At 45.6% G+C, this 23,955-nt stretch overlaps 1 protein-coding gene across 2 annotated transcripts in view; it reads left to right on the plus strand.

Moving 5' to 3' along the window:
* Positions 1-22,793, plus strand: part of vegfd (vascular endothelial growth factor D) — a 49,321-nt gene extending 26,528 nt beyond the window's left edge. Inside the window, exons 2-7 of one of the 2 annotated variants that reach the window (XM_070873490.1) lie at positions 9,043-9,235; positions 9,330-9,520; positions 12,135-12,277; positions 14,995-15,086; positions 15,188-15,329; positions 22,564-22,793. In XM_070873490.1, the coding sequence (XP_070729591.1) occupies positions 9,043-9,235; positions 9,330-9,520; positions 12,135-12,277; positions 14,995-15,086; positions 15,188-15,329; positions 22,564-22,714 (912 nt within the window). In that variant the 3' untranslated portion in view covers positions 22,715-22,793. The remainder of the gene's footprint in view (positions 1-9,042; positions 9,236-9,329; positions 9,521-12,134; positions 12,278-14,994; positions 15,087-15,187; positions 15,330-22,563) is intronic. The other variant, XM_070873491.1, reaches the window with a different exon arrangement.
* Positions 22,794-23,955: the final 1,162 nt, after the last annotated feature.

Raw genomic sequence — 23,955 nt, forward strand, 5'->3', positions numbered from 1 at the left:
CACTGCAATGCACATGTTATTTTATATATAAGAAATCAAACCCTACTTCAGATCAAATTTTACAGACAATGTTTTACAATTAGTCAAACTAAAGCTGTACGAAAAAATTGTGCAAAACAGATCAAATTTTAACATATAAACCAGGCAAAGGTTACACAGCCAGATAGGGAATGGGTGACCATTAGGAAGGGCAAGGGAAGGAAGGTAGTGCAGGGGTCCCCTCCCTCCAAAACAGATACACCATTTTGGATACTGTTGGGGGGATGACTATCAGGGGAAGGCAGCAGCAGCCAAGTCCATGGCACCGTGGGTGGCTCTGCTGCACAGGAGGGCAGGAAAAAGAGTGGGAGAACAATAGTTATAGGGGATTTGATTGTAAGGGGAATAGATAGGCGTTTCTGCGGCCAGAAACGAGACTCCGGGATGGTATGTTGCCTCCCTGATGCAAGGGTCAAGGATGTCTCGGAGCGGCTGCAGTGCATTCTGGAGGGGGAGGGGGAACAGCCAGCTGTCGTGGTGTATATAGGTACCAACAATATAGGTAAAAAACGGGATGAGGTCCTACAAGCTGAATTTAGGGAGCTAGGCGTTAAATTAAAAAGTAGGACCTCAAAGATAGTAATCTCAGGATTGCTACCAGTGCCACATGCTAGTCAGAGTAGGAATTGTAAGATAGCTCAGATGCATATGTGGCTTGAGGAATGGTGCAAGGAGGAGGGATTCAAATTCCTGGGACATTGGAACTGGTTCTGCGGGAGGTGGGACCGGTACAAACTGGACGGTCTGCACCTGGGCAGGACCGTAACCAATGTCCTAGGGGGAGTGTTTGTGAGTGCTATTGGGGAGGGGTTAAACTAATATGGCAGGGGGATGGGAACCTATGCAGGGAGACAGAGGGAAGTAAAAAGGGGGGAGAAGCAAAAAGTGGGAAGGAGAAAAGCAAGAGTGGAGGGCAGAGAAATCAAGGGCAAAAATCAAAAAGGGCCACATTACAACATAACTCTAAAAGGACAAAGAGTGTTAAAAAAACAAGCCTGAAGGCTCTGAGTCTCAATGCAAGGAGCATTCGTAATAAGGTGGACGAATTAACTGCTGTTAACAGATATGATGTAATGGCTCCAGGGTAACCAAGGCTGGGAACTCAACATCCAGGGGTATTCAATATTCAGGAAGGATAGACAGGAAGGGAAAGTAGGTGGAATAGCGTTACTGGTTAAAGAGGAGGTTAACGCAATAGTAAGGAAGGACATTAGCTTGGATGATGTGGAATCTATATGGGTAGAGCTGCGAAACACCAAAGGGCAGAAAACATTAGTGGGAGTTGTGTACAGACCACCAAATAGTCGTAGGGAGATTGGGGATGGCATCAAACAGGAAATTAGGGACGCGTGCACTAAGGGTACAGCAGTTATCATGGATGACTTTAACCTATATATTGATTGGGCTAACCAAACTGGTAGCAATACTGTGGAGGAGGATTTCCTGGAGTTTATAAGGGATGGTTTTCTCGACCAATATGTTGAGGAACCAACTAGAGAGCAGGCCATCCTAGACTGGGTCTTGTGTAACGAGAGAGGATTAATTAGCAATTTGGTTGTGCGTGGCCCCTTGGGGAAGAGTGACCATAATATGGTAGAATTCTTCATTAAGATGGAGAGTGACACAGTTAATTCAGAGGCTAAGGTCCTGAACTTAAAGAAAGGAAACTTCGATGGTATGAGACATGATTTGGCTAGGATAGACTGGAGAATGATACATAAAGGGTTGACAGTGGATCGGCAATGGCAGACATTTAAAGATCACATGGATGAACTACAACAATTGTATATCCCTGTGTGGCATAAAAATAAAACAGGAAAGTGACTCAATCGTGGCTAACAAGGGAAATTAGGGATAGTGTTAAATCCAAAGAAGAGGCATATCAATTGGCCAGAAAAAGCAGCAAACCTGAGGACTGGGAGAAATTTAGAATTCAGCAGAGGAGGACTAAAGGTTTAATTAAGAGGGGGAAATAGAGTATGAGAGTAAGCTTGCAGGGAACATAAAAACTGGCTGCAAAAGCTTCTATAGATATGTGAAGAGAAAAAGATTAGTGAAGGCAAATGTAGGTCCCTTGCAGTCAGAATCAGAATGGGGAACAATGAAATGGCAGACAAATTGAACAAATACTTTGGTTCTGTCTTCACTAAGGAAGACACAAATAACCTCCTGAAAATACTAGGGGACTGAGGGTCTAGCGAGAAGGAGGAACTGAGGGAAATCCTTATTAGTCAGGAAATGGTGTTCGGGAAACTGATGGGACTTGAAGGCCAATAAATCCCCAGGGCTTAACAGTCTGCATCCCAAAGTACTTAAGGAAGTGGCCCTAGAAATAGTAGATGCATTGCTGGTCATTTTCCAAAATTCCATGGACTCTGGATCAGTTCCTATGGATTGGAGGGTAGCTAATGTAACCCCACTTTTTAAAAAAGGAGGGAGAGAGAAAACAGAGAATTATAGACCGGTCAGCCTGATATTGGTGATGGGGAAAATGCTGGAATCAATTATTAAAGATGTGACAGGATCCGTCCAAGTCAGCATGGATTTATGAAAGGGAAATCATGCTTGACAAATCTTCTAGAATTTTTTGAGGATGTAACGAGTAGAGTGGATAAGGGAGAGCCAGTGGATGCGGTGTATTTGGACTTTCAAAAGGCTTTTGACAAGATCCCACACAAGATATTAGTGTGCAAAATTAAGGCACATGGTACTGGGGGTAATGTACTGACGTGGATAGTGAATTGGTTGGCAGACAGGAAGCAAAGAGTGGGAATAAACGGGTCCTTTTCAGAATGGCAGGCAGTGACTAGTGGAGTGCCACAGGGCTCAGTGCTGGGACCCCAGCTATTTACAATGTACATTAATGATTTAGACGAAGGAATTGAATGTAATATCTCCAAGTTTGCAGATGACACTAAGCTGGGTGGCAGCATGAGCTGTGAGGAGGATGCTAAGAGGGTGCAGGGTGACTTGGACAGGTTAGGTGAATGGGCAAACGCATGGCAGATGCAGTATAATGTGGATAAATGTGTGGTTATCCACTTTGTTGGCAAAAACAGGAAGGCAGATTATTATCTGAATGGTGACAGATTAGTAAAAGAGGAGGTGCAATGAGACCTAGGTGTCATGGTACATCAGTCACTGAAGGTAGGCATGCAGATACAGCAGGCGGTAAAGAAAGCAAATGGCATGCTGGCCTTCATAGTGAGAGGATTTGAGTGTAGGAGCAGGGAGGTCTTACTGCAGTTGTACAGGGCTTTGGTGAGGTCACACCTTGAGTATTGTGTTCAGTTTTGGTCTCCTAATCTGACGAAGGACATTCTTGCTATTGAGGGAGTGCAGCGAAGGTTCACCAGACTGATTCCCGGGATGGCGGGACTGACATCTGACAAAAGACTGGATCGACTAGGTTCATATTCACTGGAATTTAGAAGAATAAGAGGGGATTTCATAGAAACATATAAAATTATGACGGGACTGGACAGGTTAGATAGAGGAAGAATGTTCCCAATGTTGGGGAAGTCCAGAACCAGGGGTCACAATCTAAGGATAAGGGGTAAGCCATTTAGGACCGAGATGAGGAGAAACTTTTTCACTCAGAGAGTTGTGAACCTGTGGAATTCTCTACCACAGAAAGTTGTTGAGCCCAGTTCGTTGGATATATTCAAAAGGGAGTTAGATGTGGCACTTACGGCTAAAGGGATCAGCGGGTATGGAGAGAAAGCAGGAATGGGGTACTGAAGTTGCATGATCAGCCATGATCATATTGAATGGTGGTGCAGGCTTGAAGGGCCGAATGGCCTACTCCTGCACCTATTTTCTATGTTTCTGTTTCTATGTTTCTATGTAAAATCAATGTAGCATTGAGGGTTGGAGTTACAATTTTCCAGTTGGTTTAGCAGTAATGTGTGCAAGCTCATCCCATTGCACTGTCGTGTTCTTTGAATACACAACACAGAATCACATGATTGCTAATAAGGCAATTTAGAGAGTTTGCCTCTCCATGTGCTTTTAGGTTATTCACTGCCTTTGATATATGATAAAACAGTTAGCTGAGATTCAGAATTCATGGTTCTTTGGTCATTTTTGGTAGAGCGGCCCTTGCAGACCGATGGCTCAGGTGGTAGCCAATGTCGACATGTTTGCAAAATAGATTCTGGTGTTACATCTTCTTCCCAAGTTCGTGGCTGAGGCTTGGGAACAAAGAAAAGGCAGCAAGACAGTGCTAACTGCTCAGTTTGTGTACGGTGCAGGATGGGAACCTTTGTTGTGGTGAGGAGGAATGAGTTGCAGGTTACCATGCAAATGATTTGTCTCTCTTCATTGTGTTATCACAAAGCAAAAATCAGCATCTCTTAATGCCAGTTTCAGAATGATTCCAACCTGGCCCTCATAAATGACCTGATCTAATTGTTCTATTGTGCACAATTAACTGGGCAGTCATCGAATACACGCACGGCTTCGACAGAAAGTACATTGGAAATGAGGGCAATTGGATTTTGTTAAGATCAAGGTTTTCATCGCCACAAGATATTGAGCAATTATGTGGCATTTGCTTTTATCTCAATGTTGTATTTCAGTTATTAGTCATTGTGATTATTTTTATCCTTGGATATTTTGTGGTTCCGTTATCTGATCTAAACATGGGAGATATCATGAGTAACTCTTTGTTGTCTTAAGGAACCACAAAATTGCTAGAAATTTAAACTTTAGTCTTTAAAAAAAGTGAACACAGAAAGATGGAGCACTGGATAGTCAGGTGTGGGCTCACTCACATCACTCCCCACATGGCAACTTCCTGGAGTAAGGCAGGCCAGGGGGTGAGGGGCGGGGGGGCGGTGAGGGGCGAGGGGGGTGAGGGGCAAGGGGGGTGAGGGGCAAGGGGGGGTGAGGGGCGAGGGACAAGGGGGGGTGAGGGGCGAGGGGGGGTGAGGGGCAGGCCAGGAGGTGAGGGGCAGGGGGTGGGGTGAGGGGCGAGGGGGATGAGGGGCGAGGGGGTGAGGGGCAGGGGGGGTGAGGGGCAGGGCAGAGGGTGAGGGGCGAGGGGAGTGAGGGGCAAGGGGGGAGAGGGGCAGGGCAGGGGGTGAGGGGCGAGGGGGATTTGCTGAGATGTGCCTTCGACATGTGTTTCTGCAGAGAGAAGAAAAGAGTGGAAGCTGCTAGACAGTAGACAAGTAAATCATATATAAAAATTCGTGGGGGAATCTAGAACTAGGGGACATAGTCTCAGAATAAGGGGCCAACCATTTAAAACTGAGATGAGGAGGAATTTCTTCTCTCCGAGGGTTGTGAATCTGTGAAATTCTCTGCCCCAGAGAGCTGTGGAGGCTGGTTCATTGAATATATTTAAGGTGGAGATAGACAGATTTTTGAACGATAAGGGAGTGAAGGGTTATGGGGAGCGAGCGGGGAAGTGGAGCTGAGTCCATCATCAGATCAGCCATGATCTTATTAAATGGCGGAGCAGGCTCGAGGGACCGAATGGCCGACTCCTGCTCCTATGCGCAATGCGGTGGAGGAGGATTTCCTGGAGTGTATTAGGGATGGTTTTCTAGACCAATATGTCGAGGAACCAACTCGAGGGCTGGCCATCCTAGACTGGGTGATGTGTAATGAGAAGGGACTAATTAGCAATCTTGTTGTGCAAGGCCCCTTGGGGAAGAGTGACCATAATATGGCAGAATTCTTTATTAAGATGGAGAGTGACACAGTTAATTCAGAAACTAGGGTCCTGAACTTAAGGAAAGCCAACTTCGACGGCATGAGGCGTGAATTGGCTAGAATAGACTGGCAAATGATATTTAAAGGGTTGACAGTGGATAGGTAATGGCAGACATTTATAGATCACATGGATGAACTTCAACAATTGTACATCCCTGTCTGGAGTAAAAATAAAACGGGGAAGGTGGCTCAACTGTGGCTAACAAGGGAAATTAGGGATAGTGTTAAATCCAAGGAAGAGGCATATAAATTGGCCAGAAAAAGCAGCAAACCTGAGGACTGAGAGAATTTTGTAATACAGCAGAGGAGGGCTAAGGGTTTAATTAAGAGGGGGGAAAATAGAGTATGAGAGGAAGCTTGCAGGGAACATAAAAACTGACTGCAAAAGCTTCTATAGATATGTGAAGAGAAAAAGATTAGTGAAGAGAAACATAGGTCCCTTGCAGTTGAATTCGGGTGAATTTATAATGGGGAACAAAGAAATGGAAGACCAATTGAACAAATACTTCGGTTCTGTCTTCACGAAGGAAGACACAAATAACCTTCCGAATGTACTAGGGGACCGAGGGTCTAGTGAGAAGGAGGAACTGAAGGATATCCTTATTAGGCGGGAAATTGTGTTAGGGAATTTGATGGGATTGAAGGCCGATAAATCCCCGGGGCCTGATAGTCTGCATCTCAGAGTACTAAAGGAAGTGGCTCTAGAAATAGTGAATGCATTGGTGATCATTTTCCAACAGTCTATCAACTCTGGATCCGTTCCTATGGACTGGAGGGTAGCTAATGTAACACCACTTTTTAAAAAAGGAGGCAGAGAGAAAACGGGTAATTATAGACCGGTTAGCCTGCCATCAGTAGTGGGGAAAATGTTGGAATCAATTATTAAGGATGAAATAGCAGCGCATTTGGAAAGCAGTGATAGGATCGGACCGAGTCAGCATGGATTTATGAAAGGGAAATCATGCTTGACAAATCTTCTGGAATTTTTTGAGGATGTAACTAGCAGAGGTGGACAAGGGAGAACCAGTGGATGTGGTGTATTTGGACTTTCAAAAGGCCTTTGACAAGGTCTCACACAAGAGATTGGTGTGCAAAATCAAAGCGCATGGTATTGGGGGTAATGTACTGGCGTGGATAGAGAACTGGTTGGCAGACAGGAAGTAGAGAGTCGGGATAAATGGGTCCTTTTCAGAATGGCAGGCAGTGACTAGTGGAGTGCCGCAGGGCTCAGTGCTGGGACCCCAGCTCTTTACAATATACATTAACGATTTAGATGAAGGAATTGAGTGTAATATCTCCAAGTTTGCAGACGACACTAAACTGGGTGGCAGTGTGAGTTGTGAGGGGGATGCTAAGAGGCTGCAGGGTGATTTGGACAGGTTAGGTGAGTGGGCAAATGCATGGCAGATGCAGTATAATGTGGATAAATGTGAGGTTATCCATATTGGGGGCAAAAACACGAAGGCAGAATATTATCTGAATGGTAGCAGATTCGGAAAAGGGGAGGTGCAACGAGATCTGGGTGTCATGATTCATCAGTCATTGAAAGTTGGCATGCAGGTACAGCAGGCGATGAAGAAGGCAAATGGTATGTTGGCCTTCATAGCTAGGGGATTTGAGGATAGGAGCAGGGATGTCTTACTGCAGTTGTACAGCGCCTTAGTGAGGCCTCACCTGGAATATTGTGTTCAGTTTTGGTCTCCTAATCTAAGGAAGGACGTTCTTGCTATTGAGGGAGTGCAGCGAAGGTTCACCAGACTGATTCCAGGGATGGCTGGACTGACATATGAGGAGTGATTGGATCAACTGGGTCTTTATTCACTGGAGTTTAGAAGGATGAGAGAGGATCTCATAGAAACGCATAAGGTTCTGACGGGACTGGACAGGTTAGATGCGGGAAGAATGTTCCCGATATTGGGGATGTCCAGAACCAGGGGACACAGTCTTAGGATAATGGGTAGAAATTGTTAGATCTCTTTATTTCCAATGAAATATGAACTCCGATTGTAGTTTTAATGTAACTTTATTTCTGGCAGACAGCAACAAGCTTCTGGCTTTAAGCCAGGTCTTTGTCCTTCTGAGACCACATGGTTAAAATGGCTGTACTTATACCTGGATCAATTTACAGAAAAGAACTCGCCTTCATTGACCTTATTGGCTCAATTAATAGTCTTTTAACCTTTTCATTGGCTCACTACCCAAGGGTCCTAAAATGTCAAGTTGATTGATGACTTAATGCAACATGCTACCACTCACGTAGCATCTCTGACTTGTTGTCTGTGAATTTTCACAGCCTGTCTAAATGCAGCCTGTTTGAATTTTCTATCAGTAAGCCATTTAGGACTGAGATGAGGAGAAACTTCTTCACTCAGAGAGTTGTTAACCTGTGGAATTCCCTACTGCAGAGAGTTGTTGATGCCAGTTCGTTGGATATATTCAAGAGGGAGTTAGATATGGCCCTTACGGCTAAAGGGATCAAGGGGTATGGAGAGAAAGCAGGAATGGGGTACTAAGGGAATGATCAGCCATGATCTTATTGAATGGCGGTGCAAGCTCAAAGGGCCAAATGGCCGACTCCTGCACCTATTTACTATGTTTCTATGTTTCTATTTCTTATGTTCTTATGAGTCACTATTGTGTATCTCTGACCAGAAGCAGCTAACACACCTTTAGCAGCTGAGAGACAGTGTATTGAATGGGAGGTACCTTAGGAGACAACTCAAAAATATTGGGGCAAATTGAAGAAAACGGTTTCTCTTCCTGAAGACATTGCCAGTCATGGTCCTGGTGCTGAGTGTGTCTGTACCATGCCCAAGATACCAATATTCCTGGTCCTGGTGCTGTGTGTGTCTCTGCCATGCCTAAGATACCAATATTCATTGGTGCGTCTTCACAATGAATGTCAGCAGGGTGAGCTGATTCTTCAACTGCAGTGTACGCACAGTTCCAGCAGGAATGTCTGGGTAGTGAGGAAGGGCAGGGACCCTGGCTGATGTTCCCTTCACCAATCCAGGGCAGTGCTACTGGTGCCACTGAATCTGAAGAAACACATTCAGATCAAACCTCAGGCCTTGCCAGTCTGTGTGGGTCAGACACTCACTGGATAAACTCACTGAGCAAAAAGTTACTTTCCAAACAGGAATGTTTTAATCAATGAACATGTTTATTTAGTTTACTAGGTGATATGCGTTTATTAAAGAAGTTGTAAAGCTGAGACAGTGGGTTGCATTGCTGAATAAGCAGCTCATTCGCTGTGTTGTTTCTGGTTCCGTTCCCTTTCAGAAGCAGAGGAAAGAAAGTTTGGAGCAACAGATCAGGGCGGCTTCCAATGTGAGGGAATTACTCTCAATTATTAACTCATCAGATTGGAAACGGTGGAAATGCCATCAAAAATTCAAATACCTGGCAGGCTTTGACACACGATCACGATCAACCAGGTTCGCTTCTCCATACTACGGCGCAGAAACTCTCAAATGTAAGCTTATTTATTTCCAAACCTCTTCTTTTATATATTTACAATAAGCGTGGGAAGTTCCATTTACAGCATAGTTTATATGTTTTCAATGTAGCTATCGATGATGAATGGCAGAGGACTCAGTGTGTCCCCAGGGAATCCTGTGTTGATGTTGCAAAGGAACTTGGACGAAGCACCAATACCTTCTTCAAACCTCCGTGTGTGTCCGTATTCCGATGTGGCGGATGCTGCAATGAAGAAAGTCTGGTCTGCAGGAACATGAGCACTTCCTACATCCGCAAAGAGGTGGTGCAACTTCTTTGGCTTTTCTGTGCAGTTTAGTTTAAAGTAAATCTTGTTTACACTGGAAAGTTAATTGGTTACCTTCAGTACATGAAAACTGACCCATCCTTCAGAATGAGCCTGCTTGCTCCTTTCCAGTTAATGCTTTAATTGCATATGGTTTCATTATAAAGCTCTGGTTAGACCCCGTGTGGACACTGTGTTCAGTCCTGGGCACTGCCCCTCAGGAAGGATATATCAGTCTCAGAGAGGGAGCACCACAGGTTCACCAGACTGATACCTGGGCTAAAAGGGTTCAATTATGAGGACAGATTGCACAGACTAGGCTTCTATTCCCTTGAATATCGAAGATAAAGGGGTAATAACTTTTATTTAAATAGCGCCTTTAACGTAGTAAAACGTCCCAAGGCGCTTCACAGCAGTGTTACAGACAAACAGATACATGTGACACCGAGCCACAAAAGACATTTTTGCAGATGACCAAAAGCTTGTTTAAAGAGGTAGGTTTTAAGGAGCGTCTTAAAGGAGGATAGAGAGGTAGAGAGGCGGAGAGGTTTAGGGAGGGAGTTCCAGAGCTTGGGGCCCAGACAACAGAAGGCACGGCCACCGATGGTGGAGCAGTTATAATCAGGGATGCTCAAGAGGCCAAGATTTCAGGAACGCAAATATCTTGTGAGGTTGTGGGGCTGAAGGAGATTACAGAGATAGGGAGGGGCAAGGCCATGGAGTGATTTGCAAACAAGGATGAGAATTTTGAAATCGAGGCGTTGCTTAACCAGGAGCCAATGTAGGTCAGCGAGCACAGGGGGTGATGGGTGAGCAGGACTCGGTGCGAGTTAGGACACGGGGCAGTGAGCACGGAGGGTGATGGGTGAGTGGGACTTGGTGCGAGTTAGTACATGGGGCAGCAAGCACAGGGGGTGATGGGTGAATGGGACTTGGGGCGAATTAGGACGCGGGGCAATGAGCACAGGGGGTGATGGGTGAGTGGGACTTGGTGCGAGTTAGGGCACAGGACAGCGAGCACAGGGGGTGATGGGTGAGCTGGACTGGTTGCGAGTTAGGACACGGGGCAGTTAGCACAGGGGTTGATGGGTGAGTGGGACTTGGTGCGAGTTAGTACACGGGTTGCTGAGTTTTGGATGACCTCAAGTTTACAGAGTGTGGAATATGGGAGGCCGGCCAGGAATGAGTTGGAATAGTCAAGTCTAGAGGCAACAAAGGCATGAATGAAGTTTTCAGCAGCAGAAAAGCTGAGGCAGGGGCAGAGGCAGGCAATGTTATGGAGGTGGAAAAAGGCGGTTTTAGTTATGCCACGGATTTCAGGGTCAAATATGACCCCTAGGTTGCGAACAGTCTTGTTCACCCTCAGATTAATGCTAGGGAGAGGGATGGAGTCAGTGGTTAGGGAACGCAGTTTGTGGTGGAGACCAAAGATAATGGCTTCGGTCTTCCCAATATTTAATTGGAGAAAATTTCTGTTCCTTCAGTGCCGGATAAGCAGTCTGACAATTTAGATACAGTGGAGGAGTTGAAAGAAGTGGTGGTGAGGTAGAGCTGGGTGTGGTCAGCATACATGCGGAAACTGACTCCGTGTTTTCGGATGATATCCTCAAGGGACAACATATAGATGAGAAATAAGAAGGAACACCAGAGGTAACGATGCGGGAGTGGGAAGAGAAGCCGTTGAAGGTGATTCTCTGGCTACGATTAGATGGATAAGAATGGAACCAGGCGAGTGCAGTCCCACCCAGTGGAGAGGCGTTGGAGGAGGATGGAGTGGTCAACCATGTCAAAGGCTGTAGACAGGTCCAGGAGGATGAGGAGGGAGAGTTTACCTTTGTGACTACAAAGGATGTCATTTGTGACTTTGATGTGGTACTGTGGCAGGGGCAGAAACCGAATTGAAGGGATTCAAACATTGAATTCATGGAAAGATGGTCACGGATCTGGGAGGCGACAACATGTTCAAGTACTTTGGACATGTACGTTTAAGATAATTAGATAGAGAGAGATTATTTGCATTGCCAAAGTTCCCTGAATTCTCCACTGATGTAATCTGACATTGTCGCATTCACTAACATCTGATAAATTAGCAGAGCAGCAGAATGTTGCATGTTCCTGCTCAACTGCAATTAGACCCATTGGTGTGAACATTTAGTTTGAGATCATGCAATCAATGGTAATAACTGGGTTCATGTGTTTGTATGAAGTTCATGTATCTGTTATCGTAACGGTGTTAACCCTTTTATAAATTAATCTCTTCATTAAAATCGCAGACACAGAGATTTTATCTGAAACTATTAACAGGTTTGTTACTAATATTGCACAACTGGATTTCAACCTCTAAGTTTGCAGCAGTGATAAAGGAGGGGAGGGCATTCTGATCCAACCATGGAACCACTTCAGATCATTAGTTTAAAACAAGGAATGAATATGGAATACCAAATCTGAACACTGCGAATGCTGGGAATCTGAAACACAGCAAATGCTGGAAATACTCAGCGGGTCAGGCAGCATCTGTGGAGAGAGAAAGCGAGTTAACGTTTCAGGTCGCTGACCTTTCGTCAGAATGAATATTGAAACTGTCTCACTAATATTTCACTTGTATCTTTAGCTCTTTGAGATTGCCATCCCCCTGACCAATATACCAGAGCTCTTGACTATCAGAGTGGCGAACCACACTTCTTGTAAATGCATCTCCAGTCGACATGCATACTCCATCATTCGAAGATCAATCCTCACACATGAAGAATACAGGTAAATGAAATCCCCCCCAGACATGCTTCGGGCCGGGAATGCAATAGCCAGCATGTAATTGGACCAAACACTACTCAAATCCAGCATTTCTATTGCACTTGCAAACATTAAGATGAAAGTATTTGCTCAGTGTTAGAGTGTGGGTTCCCCTGCAGTTGCACACACTGTAAGGTCCCAACCACAGCCAGGCAGGCTGGGTCAGGTGCTGAACTCACGCAAGATGCAAACCCAGCTGGCTCAGAGGAAGGCAAGCAAAATGGAGGGCGACTTATTCCCGAGGCATATTGCACTCAAAGCTGCAGTACATGACATCACTGATCTGACAGAACGCCTGTTTTACCAGCACATGCAGCAGGTAGTTTCACATTGGACCAAAAGTTGCGGTCGGATATTTCCTCCGACCACAAAAGAAAAATCCGAAAGTACCTGGTGATGCCGCTCCAACCAAGACTTTGGGTCCCAGCCCTAGATGTGCAGCCCAGCGCAAAGGTCCGACATCCCAGGAGCGTATGTGTATCCTGGGATCATGTGGGACTGCACCACCAATCACAATGTAGTATTCTCATTGTCCGCTCCAGTCGTCCTGGTTAACCCTTGCCACTGGACCAAGACCTCGCTCTGTCAGGCCCGTGTGGTGGCTGGTGTGCAACGGCCACCCCAGGTTAAAAAATCCACGCACAGGTATCTTCCACACCCTCAACTGGAGTTCAGGACTGGAACATTGGGTCCTTCATTGAAACATCTGTGAACTCATGTAGAAGCAAGTCATCCTCGTTCGAGGGACTGCCTATAATGATGATCATTGCTAGTACGAGCTCCGATTCCCATTGCTACCAATGAGAATACCCCTAAACACAAACCAATCCACACATAAATAAAAAGAACACTTCACTTTTTTTTAAAGTAATAGAAATTAAATTAAATTCAATGTTTTATAAAAAAAATATGTTTTTGAAATGTTTTTAAGAATGTTTTAATAGCGTTAACCATAAACTTACCTTCATGGGCAGGGTTTTTAATATAAAAATAAGTAATAAAATGTATTTTTTCTATCTTTTAAAGCTCTTACCAAGCATAAGCGTATTAAGAACATTCACTGGGCAAGAGTTGGGTAAATAGCCCAAATCTCTGCACACGAAGACCCTTTTCCCAGGGAGGTGCATGACCAGTCAAAAGAAATATTGTCAGAGCGCAAGTGCCAGATTTCGGTGCATGGCTTCACACGCCTAAACCAGCAACTTGCGAGGCCCCTTCGAGTGCGTGCACACATCGTTCACCCCGGAGAGGCCGCAATTTACCGCGCACTCCCTCAGTTTTCACTGGCTGCAGCATGACTGTAACTGATGCAAAGTACACTTTCAACACTGCCTTAGTGTTAGCAAAAGCTGTTTAATAACATGAAAACATTGAAATGGCTTTTGGACGCGGCTGTTCACTCTGCCTGACCACAGACATTGTTCAGAGCGGGGGATTTTAAACCCAAACAACAGCAAGGTTGGGGGTCCAGTGGGAGGTTAAAGTATTAACAAACTGAATCTCGACCCCAACCCTGCCACTTCCAGCTTTAAGAAGGCGGGACAGGGGCAGCCAAGTCGCTGCCAGGAGCTGGCCTGGCACTTTCAATATGATCATGAGGCCTGAAGCTGCTGCCTTAACCTGGTGTGCAGGTTCCACTGTGGTTGGCCAAGGGTCCCGGGATTCCCGGCAGCGAGGCAAGGTCAGGCTTGGAGAGTGATCCTTCTGGGCCGAGAGGGGCAGGAGTGCTTCCTCCCAGCCCCCCAAACTCACCCAACCACCAACCCCCCTCATGCACCCCTGGGGTTGGGCCTCTGGCCCAGCATTTCCTTTCCAACGGGGTGCCAGCCTGCAAATCAGGCTGACTTCTGGGCAGGGAACCTATCCGTGAGGTCACACACATGCTAAAACTCCAGTGTGTGGCGGCGGGGCAAGAATTCCAAAGTATCTTAAATCTCAAGGTTCCAGCTTGATTGAATGGTGAAAGGCTGTGGATTCGAGCCCCACTCCAGAGACTGAGCACAGAATCTAGCTGACACTTCGGTCCAGTTGTGAGGGAGTGCCGCACCGTTGGAGGTGCTGCCTTTCAGCGGAGACATGAACAGAGGCGCTGTAAGCCTGTGCAGGGGAATGTAAACAATGGTCTTGCTTTTTCAAAGTGGGCATGGAGTTCTCCAGGTGCTGGACAATATTCATCACTGATCCAACACCAACAAAACAGGTTCATTGTTTATTCTAATCAGCTGTTTCTGGCAACCTGCTGTACAGAAATTAGCTCCCATTTTTGCCGACAAAATGACTGTGATTGCTGTTGAGAAGTAATTCGTTGGCTGTGCAAAGAAGCTACAGCAATTTAAATGTGCCGTGTTAGCTAGGAATCTAAAGCTTGTTATCCTGTAGTCCGAGCAGCCACATTCAGTGCGCAGATACAAAGCTCAAATTAAGGTCATAATTCTCACCAACTCATCAGAATTGCAATTTGTTTGGAATTCAAGAACTGGACTTTCAAAAGGCAATGTAACATAATGTGTAGCTGTTTATATTTGCTACGTTCAGTGTGAGAGCTGTGCCTTTTACAAACAAAGAACACCTAGCACATGTTGTATCTGGTTCATGTAGGGGTTCTATGTTGTAGAGAGACTACACCAGTGTACGTTTACAGCAGGGCACCAGGACTAACATGCTGCTGCTGTATCTTCCAGCTGTCTACACGATGAGAATCATTGCTCCAGGGGCCTGGTGTGGGACAAGCAGAAATGCCACTGTGTGACTTCGCCCGACCAAAGAGAAGATGGTGATAGACTCCTTGTTTTAAAATGTTGTTTCAAATTTCAAACATTACAAAATAGATAGCTGTGAGCCGCACTTTCTCAAATGTGTTTCTTTTCCGTCCAGAACTCTCTCCCATTGCAGAACTGGCCATCTGTGGGCCCTACATGCAGTTCGACGAGGATCTGTGTGATTGCGTTTGCAGAAACATGGAAAACCATGAAACATGCTCGCAGAAACAGAAAGCGTTTGACCCAGATTCCTGCAGGTGGGAATATCCATAATAACATTCATGTGATACACTGTGAGACGGTTAAATAAAAACAGAAAGATTAGCAAACTGTTTGAAGCCTCCATTTTATATCCTGTAATACTGATTCTTAATAATACTTCTAATGTCACACTTACATGACGAGAGAATGTTCTGTGGTTATATTTATCTATAGCCCTATTACATAGATGCCTTTGCCTGTGGGATAACTGTCAGAGCCAGAAGTCTGAGGAACAGCAGTGATCATCCTCATAAGCAGTCCCTCGGATTGGAGGAAGACTTGCTTCCACTCTTAACATGAGTCCTTAGGTGATTGAACAGTCCAATGCGAGAGCCACAGTCCCTGTCAAAGGTGGGGCAGATAGTGGTTGAGGGAAAGGGTGGGTGGGACTGGTTTGCCGCATGCTCCTTCCGCTGCTTGCGCTTGTATTCTGCATGCTCTCGGCGATGAGACTCGAGGTGCTCAGCGCCCTCCTGGATGCGTTTCCTCCACTTAGGGTGGTCTTTGGCCAGGGTCGCCCAGGTGTCAGTGGGGATGTTGCACTTTATCAGGGAGGCTTTGAGGGTGTCCTTGTAACTTTTATGCTGCCCACCTTTGGCTCGTTTGCCGTGAAGGAATTCTGAGTAGAGCGCTTGCTTTGGGAGTCTCGTGTCTGGCATGCGAACTATGTGGCCTGCCCAGCGGAGTTGATCAAGTGTGGTCAGTGCTATGATGCTGGGGATGTTGGCCTGGTCGAGGACGCTGATGTTGGTGCGTCTGTCCTCCCAGGGGATTTGTAGAATCTTGTGGAGACATCGTTGGTGATATTTCTCCACTGATTTGAGGTGTCTACTGTACATGGTCCATGTCTCTGAGCCATACAGGAGGACGGGTATTACTACAGCCCTGTAGACCATGAGCTTGGTGGCAGTTTTGAGCACCTGGTCTTCAAACACTCTTTTCCTCAGGGGGCCGAAGGCTGCACTGGTGCACTGCCTGCATGTCGTTGTGGAGCAGGTGGAGGATGGTGACAAACCCCCACAGACCCCCACGGTTGACAGTGTCAAAGGCCTTTGGAAGGTCAAAGATGGCCATGTATAAGGGCTGGTGCTGTTCCCTGCATTTTTCCTGCAGCTGTTGCGCTGCAAAAATCATGCAGTGCAGGATGGATAAACCACACCTGCAGGACTCGCTCCAGCCTTGCTCCATCTGCCCAACTTTCATTTGACCTATTTGCCAGATGCAAATACTGGCTGTTTGTACACTGGCAGTCCGAACGCTGGCAGTCCGAACACTGCTTGTTTGACCCATCACAGGGTCAGGCCTCCTTACTGTTTAACTGGTGCCAAACGGGCCTTCCACAGCAGCTCAGTGCTTCATCGTAGTGGTAAAGCTGCTGGCTGCAGCAAGCCCGCAGTGAAAACCTCACTCCTCCCCCCCGCACCACCCCTCCCCCCAGCCTCACTCCACACCCCTACCAGCATTGCCATCCCCCAGCCTCACTCCACCCCAACATCACCCCAACATCACCCCACCCCCCAGCTTCTCTTCCTCCGCAGACATCGCCACCAACCCACCCCCCGCCCCCCAACCTGCAGGGTTAGAAACATAGAAACATAGAAAATAGGTGCAGGAGTAGGCCATTCGGCCCTTCTAGCCTGCACCGCCATTCAATGAGTTCATGGCTGAACATGCAACCTCAGTACCCCATTCCTGCTTTCTCACCATACCCCTTGATTCCCCTAGTAGTAAGGACTTCATCTAACTCCTTTTTGAATATATTTAGTGAATTGGCCTCAACAACTTTCTGTGGTAGAGAATTCCACAGGTTCACCACTCTCTGGGTGAAGAAATTCCTCCTCATCTCGGTCCTAAATGGCTTCCCTCTTATCCTTAGACTGTGTCCCCTGGTTCTGGACTTCCCCAACATTGGGAACATTCTTCCTGCATCTAACCTGTCTAACCCCGTCAGAATTTTAAACGTTTCTATGAGGTCCCCTCTCATTCTTCTGAACTCCAGTGAATACAAGCCCAGTTGATCCAATCTTTCTTGATAGGTCAGTCCCGCCATCCCGGGAATCAGTCTGGTGAACCTTCGCTGCACTCCCTCAATAGCAAGAATGTCCTTCCTCAGGTTAGGAGACCAAAACTGTACACAATACTCCAGGTGTGGCCTCACCAAGGCCCTGTACAACTGTAGCAACACCTCCCTGCCCTTGTACTCAAATCCCCTCGCTATGAAGGCCAACATGCCATTTGCTATGGACCTAGAGCTGGTAATTGGGATTAGACTGGATGCCCTTTTGTTGGACAGCGCAGATATAATGGTAAGTACTGCAGGGAATAGAATACGGCCAGGGTGATTTCCTGGACTAGTGTCGATCGCCTGGATGGGTCGGAGAGGAATTTTCCCAGATTTTTTTCTCCCTAAATTGGCCTGGGTTTTTATCTGGTTTTTGCCTCTCCCAGGAGATCACATGGCTCCAATTGAGGTGGAGTGTAGAATGTTTTAGTATAAGGGGTGTCGCAATTGTGGTGAGGCGGACTGGTTGGGCTGGGTGCTCTTTGCCTTTCTGTCATTGTTCATAGGTTTATATATAACCTTTAGGGCTGCTGACCAAGGGCCGTGTGGCTATTTGTCAGTCGGCGCGGACACGATGGGCCGGAATGGCCTCCTGCGCTGTAAATTTCTATGTTTCTATGCACAGAAATAATCCTCAGTAAAGATAAAGGACATGCAATCTTCCCGGGTCTTCTGTAATACTATTTTCTGGGTAACATGAAGTTTCTGGGTGAAATTTCAATTGATAATTTCAGCTAAACAGATGGTATCAAATGTGATTCTCTTTTACTTGGTACTTGTGTTGACCTTTTCCTAAAATTATCGACAGGTGATATTTCATCTCCTTGGTCACTAACCCTATGTCAGTCCAGTGTCAATTACTGACAGCTAGAGTCATAGAAATTTACAGCACGGAAGGAAGCCATTTCGGCCCATCGTGTCCATGCCGGTCGACTAAGAGCTATCCAGCCTAATCCCACTGTCCAGCTCTCGGTCCGTAACCCTGTAGGTTACGGCACTTCAGGTGCACATCCAAGTACTTTTAAAATGTGGTGAGGGTTTCTGCCTCTACCACCCTTTCAGGCAGTGAGTTCCAGACCCCCACTACTCTCTGGGTGAATAAATTTCCCCTCAAATCCCCTCTAAACCTCCCCCCAATTACTTTAAATCTATGACCCTTGGTTGTTGACCCCTCTGCAAAGGGATATAGGCCCTTTCTATCCACTATATCTAAGCCTCTCATAAGTTTCTACACCTCAATGAGGTCTCCCCTCAGCCTCCTCTGCTCCAATGAAAATAAATCCAGCCCATCTAATCTGTCCTCATAGATTAGATTCTCCACTCCCGGCAACATCCTCGTAAATCTCCTCTATACCCTCTCCAGTGCAATCCGGTAATGCGGTGACCAGAACTGCATGCAGTACTCCAGCTGTGGCTTAACCAGTGTTTTATACAATTCAAGCATAAGCCCCTCCCCCCACATCTCTTGTATTCTACGCCTCAACTAATAAAGGCAAGCATTCCGTATGCCTTCTTAACCACCTTATCTACCTGGCCTGCTACTTTCAGGGATCTGTGGACATGCACTCCAAGGTCCCTTTGTTCCTCTACACTTCTCAGTGTTGTACCATTTAATGTACCTTGCCTTGCTAGACCTCCCCAAGTGCATTACCTCACACTTCTCTGGATTGAATTCCATTTGCCACTGTTCTGTCCACCTGACCAGTTGATTGATATCTTCCTGCAGTCTGCAGCTTTCTTCTTCATTATCAACCACACGGCCTATTTTCGTATCATCTGCAAACTTCTTAATCATATTCAAGTCTAGATCATTGATGAATATTACAAAAAGCAAGGGAGCTTTTGTGGAACCCATTGGAAACAGCCTTCCAGTCACAAAAACACCCATCAACCATTACCCTTTGCTTCCTGCCTCTGAGCCAATTTTGGATCCAACTTGCCACTTTGCCCTGGATTCCATGGGCTTTTACGTCTGTAACCAGTCTGCCATGTGGGACCTTATCAAAAGCTTTGCTAAATCCATATACACTACATCATATGCTTTGCCTTCATTGCCACTCCTCGAAAAATTCATTCAAGTTAGTCAGACACGACCTTCCCTTAACAAATCCATGCTGACTGCCCCTGATTAATCCGTATCTTTCCAAGTGAAGATTTATCCTGTCTTTCAGGATTTTTTCCAATAATTTTCCCACCACTGAGATTAAACTGACTGGCCTGTAATTACTCAGTCTATCCCTTTCACCCTTCTTAAACAAACATACCACATTCGCAGTCCTCCAGCACCACACCTGAAACCAGACAGGATTGGAAAATGATGGTCAGAGCCTCTGATATTTCCTCTTTTGCTTCGCTTAACAGCCTGGGATACATTTCTTCACTTTCAAAGCTGCTAAACCTCTTAATACTTCCTCTCTCACTATGTTTATTTTATCTAATATTTCACACTTCTTAACTGATAAGAGATTAAGGGGTTATGAAGGTTGGCATGCAGGTACAGCAGACAGTTAAGAAAGCAAATGGCATGTTGGCCTTCATAGCGAGGGGATTTGAGTACAGGGGCAAGGAGGTGTTGCTACAGTTGTACAGGGCCTTGGTGAGGCCACACCTGGAGTATTGTGTACAGTTTTGGTCTCCTAACTTGAGGAAGGACGTTCTTGCTATTGAGGGAGTGCAGCGAAGGTTCACCAGACTGATTCCCGGGATGGCGGGGCTGACAAATCAAGAAAGACTGGATCAACTGGGCTTGTATTCACTGGAGTTCAGACAAATGAGAGGGGATCTCATAGAAACGTTTAAAATTCTGACAGGTTTAGACAGGGTAGATGCAGGAAGAATGTTCCCAATGTTGGGGAAGTCCAGAACCAGGGGTCACAGCCTAAGGATAAGGGGTAAGCCATTTAGGACCGAGATGAGGAGAAACTTCTGCACCCAGAGAGTGGTGAACCTGTGGAATTCTCTACCACAGAAAGTTGTTGAGGCCAATTCACTAAATATATTCAAGAAGGAGTTAGATGTAGTCCTTACTACTAGGGGGATCAAGGGGTATGGCGAGAAAGCAGGAATGGGATACTGAAGTTGCATTTTCAGCCATGAACTCATTGAATGGCAGTGCAGGCTCGAAGGGCCGAATGGCCTACTCCTGCACCTATTTTCCATGTTTCTATGTCTATGTTTCTATGAGGAGTGAGCAGGGAAGCGGACCTGAGTCCATGATTGGATCAGCCATGATCGGATTAGAAAGATAGAAAATAGGAGCAGTAGTAGGCCATTCGGCCCTTCGAATCTGCAACGTCATTTAATATGATCATGGCTGATCCTCTATCTCAACGCCATATTTCTCCCCAAATCCTTTGATGCCTTTGTTTCTAGAAATCTATCTATCTCCCTCTTAAATATATTCAGTGACTTGGACTCCACAGCCTTCTGTGGTAGAGAATCCCACAGGTTCACCACCCTCTGAGTGAAAACATTTCTCATCTCGGTCCTAAATTTCCTACCCCATATCCTGAAACTGTGATCCCTTGTTCTAGACTTCCCAGCCAGGAGAAACATCCTCCCCGCATCCAGTCTGTCCAACCCAGTCAGAATTGTATATGTTTCAATGAGATCCCCTCTCATTCTTCTAAACTCTGGTGAATACAGGCCTAGTCGACCCAATCTCTCCTCATACGACAGTCCTGTCATCCCAGGAATCAGTCTGGTGAACCTTCGCTGCACTCCCTCTATGGCAAGTATATTCTTTCTTTGGTATGGAGACCAAAACTGCACACAATACTCCAGGTGTGGTCTCACCAAGGCCCTGTATAACTGTAGTAAGACATCCTTGCTCCTGTACTCAAACCCTCTTGCAATGAAGGCCAACATACCATTTGCCTCCCTAACTGCTTGCTTCACCTACATGTTTGCTTTCAATGACTGGTGTACAAGGACACCCAGGTCCCTCTGTACATCAACACTTCCCAAGCCATCACCATTTAGATAATACTTTGTCCTTATGTTTTTCCTACCAAAGTGGATAACTTCATATTTATCCACGTTATACTGCATCTGCCATGTGTTTGCCCACTCACTCAACCTATTAAATCGCCTTGCAGTGTCTTTGCATCCTCCTCACAACCCCTAGTTTTGTGTCATCAGCAAACTTGGAAATATTTCATTTGGTTCCCTCAACCAAACCATTTATACATATTGTGAATAGCTGGGGCCCAAGCACTGATCCCTGTGGCATCCCACTAGTCACCGCCCGCCACCCCGAAAAAGACCCGTTTATTCCTACTCTCGGTTTCCTGTCAGTTAACCAATTTTCAATCCAAGCCAATACATTACCCCCAATCCTATGTGCTTTAATTTTGCACAATAACCTCTTATGTCAGGCTTTATCAAAGGTCTTCTGAAAATCCAAATACACTACATCCACTGATTCTCCCTTATCTATTCTATCAGTTACATCCTGAAAAATCTCCAGTAGGTTTGTGAAGCACGATTTTCTTTCATAAATCCATGTTGACTTTGTTTAATCCCGTTGATATTATCTAAGTGTGCCGTTATCACATCCTTTATCATAGACTCCAGCATTTTCCCTACTACTGATGTGAGGCTAACTAGTCTGTAGTTCCCCGTTTTCTCTCTCCCTCCTTTTTTAAATAGTGGGGTTACATTTGCCACCCTCCAATCTGCAGGAACTGTTCCATAATCTATAGAATTTTGGATGATGCCAACCAATGCGTCTACTATTTCCATGGCTACCTCTTTTAGTACTCTGGGATGCAGATCATCAGGCCCTGGGGATTTAACTGCCCTCAGTCCCATTAGTTTCTCCAGCACTATTTTCTTACTAATAATCATTTCCTTTAATTCTTCTTGCTCACTAGACCCTTGATTCACTAGAATTTCTGGATTGTTATTTGTGTCCTCTTCTGTGAAGACAGAACCAAAGTATTTATTTAATTGTTCTGCCATTTCCTTGTTCCCCATTACAAATTCTCCCGTTTCTGTCTGTAAATGGCGGAGCAGGCTCGCGGGGCCATATGGCCCACTCCTGCTCCTATTCCTTATGTTCTTCTCCTCGATAGTAGTGTCTGCATCGTCCCTCTCTTTTGTGAAAACAGATGCAAAGTATTCATTAAGAGCCTGTTTAAGCTGCTGTGCCTCTGTTCTTGTTACAGTTGTGTGGACAGAGCAGCCTGTCTATACCACACGAGGTCGTGCATTGTGGGGATGGTCTTCAATGAGAAGCATTGTAAGTGTGTGTGGAAGAACAACAGTGACCCTGTGTACAGAGAGAAGACAACTGACAATCCTGGATTTGGATTTTAACAAAAGTGCTAGTTCTATATTTCTGGCCTTGTTTTAAATTATTGATATTGTAGAATTATGTAAAATATTAAACCACTTAGCAGTCACTGACGTCTTATGTCTGTCATTTCCAGAATGTGAGGATATTATCTACGTAATAAATGTCTGTACAAATTCTCTGTTGAATGCACTATACATTGCAGCATTCTAACACTCAATGCACATTTTTTTCTCTTCCATTATACTTTGCCCATTTATTTCCTCTTTTGCATCTAACCCATTCCAATGCCCCGCTGAACAAGTACTTGGCAGCTTGTTCCAGTGCCAGGGCTAGTCTGAAAAGTGACATTCAGAGTTGCGCGATTATTGATTATGCACGAGGAAAGGTCAAGGCTCATATTGCGGAATCACACACAGGTTGAAAGGAGTGAAAGAAATGAGGTAGCTCGGGATTCATTGGCACCACGCTTTGAGCTTTCAAAGCCTGAAGATTGTAGAGGAGGAAAATTCTAGGCGAGGAATGAATTGGAGTAAAAGACCATATAGGAGTCTTGACTTCACGAGTGAGGATAACAACATCTTCAGGGTACCGTGTCTCCAAACATAACCTTGGCCAAAATGGCTTTGGCTTAATCAGGTTTGTCTCTGATATACAACGCTCTCAAATTAAGATGCTTCACCTACCATCCCTCAACCCAAGACCCTTAACAGACACTTTTATTTGAATAATTCCAGTCTCTGGACCTAGCTACAAATTCATATCAAAATTGTGAAAAATTACATTTGTATATGTAACTTGAAAGCAAATGGATTGTCTTCGATCACACTTCTCTCCTTCCCAGGAAGCATTCTGCCTAATGGCCACCTGTGCTTGACAGCATGGCTGAGATCAGGCTAAACATTGGTTCACTGATGCAACTTTCTCCCCCTGTACACATTGGAGAGGGCTAGTGATGCTGAGGAGGGGGTTGGGGGAAAGAGAATGGAATCGGAGTGGAATCTGTTGTAAAATTCAAATGTGTCTTCTTAAATATATCTGTTTAATATTTAACCTATAGCCTCTCCAGAACCAAAACCGCCTACTTCCACCTCCGTAACATTCCCCATCTCCACCCTTGCCTCAGCTCATCTGCTGCTGAGACCCACATCCATGCCTGTTACCTCTAGATTCGCCCAATCCAATGCTCTCAAGGCCGGCCTTCTACCTTGCATCCTCCGTAAACGTGAGCTCCTCCAAAACTTTGCTGTCCTTTTCTTAACTC

The sequence above is a fragment of the Pristiophorus japonicus genome, unplaced genomic scaffold (genome assembly GCF_044704955.1).
Source record: "Pristiophorus japonicus isolate sPriJap1 unplaced genomic scaffold, sPriJap1.hap1 HAP1_SCAFFOLD_491, whole genome shotgun sequence".
Taxonomy (NCBI): domain Eukaryota; kingdom Metazoa; phylum Chordata; class Chondrichthyes; family Pristiophoridae; genus Pristiophorus; species Pristiophorus japonicus.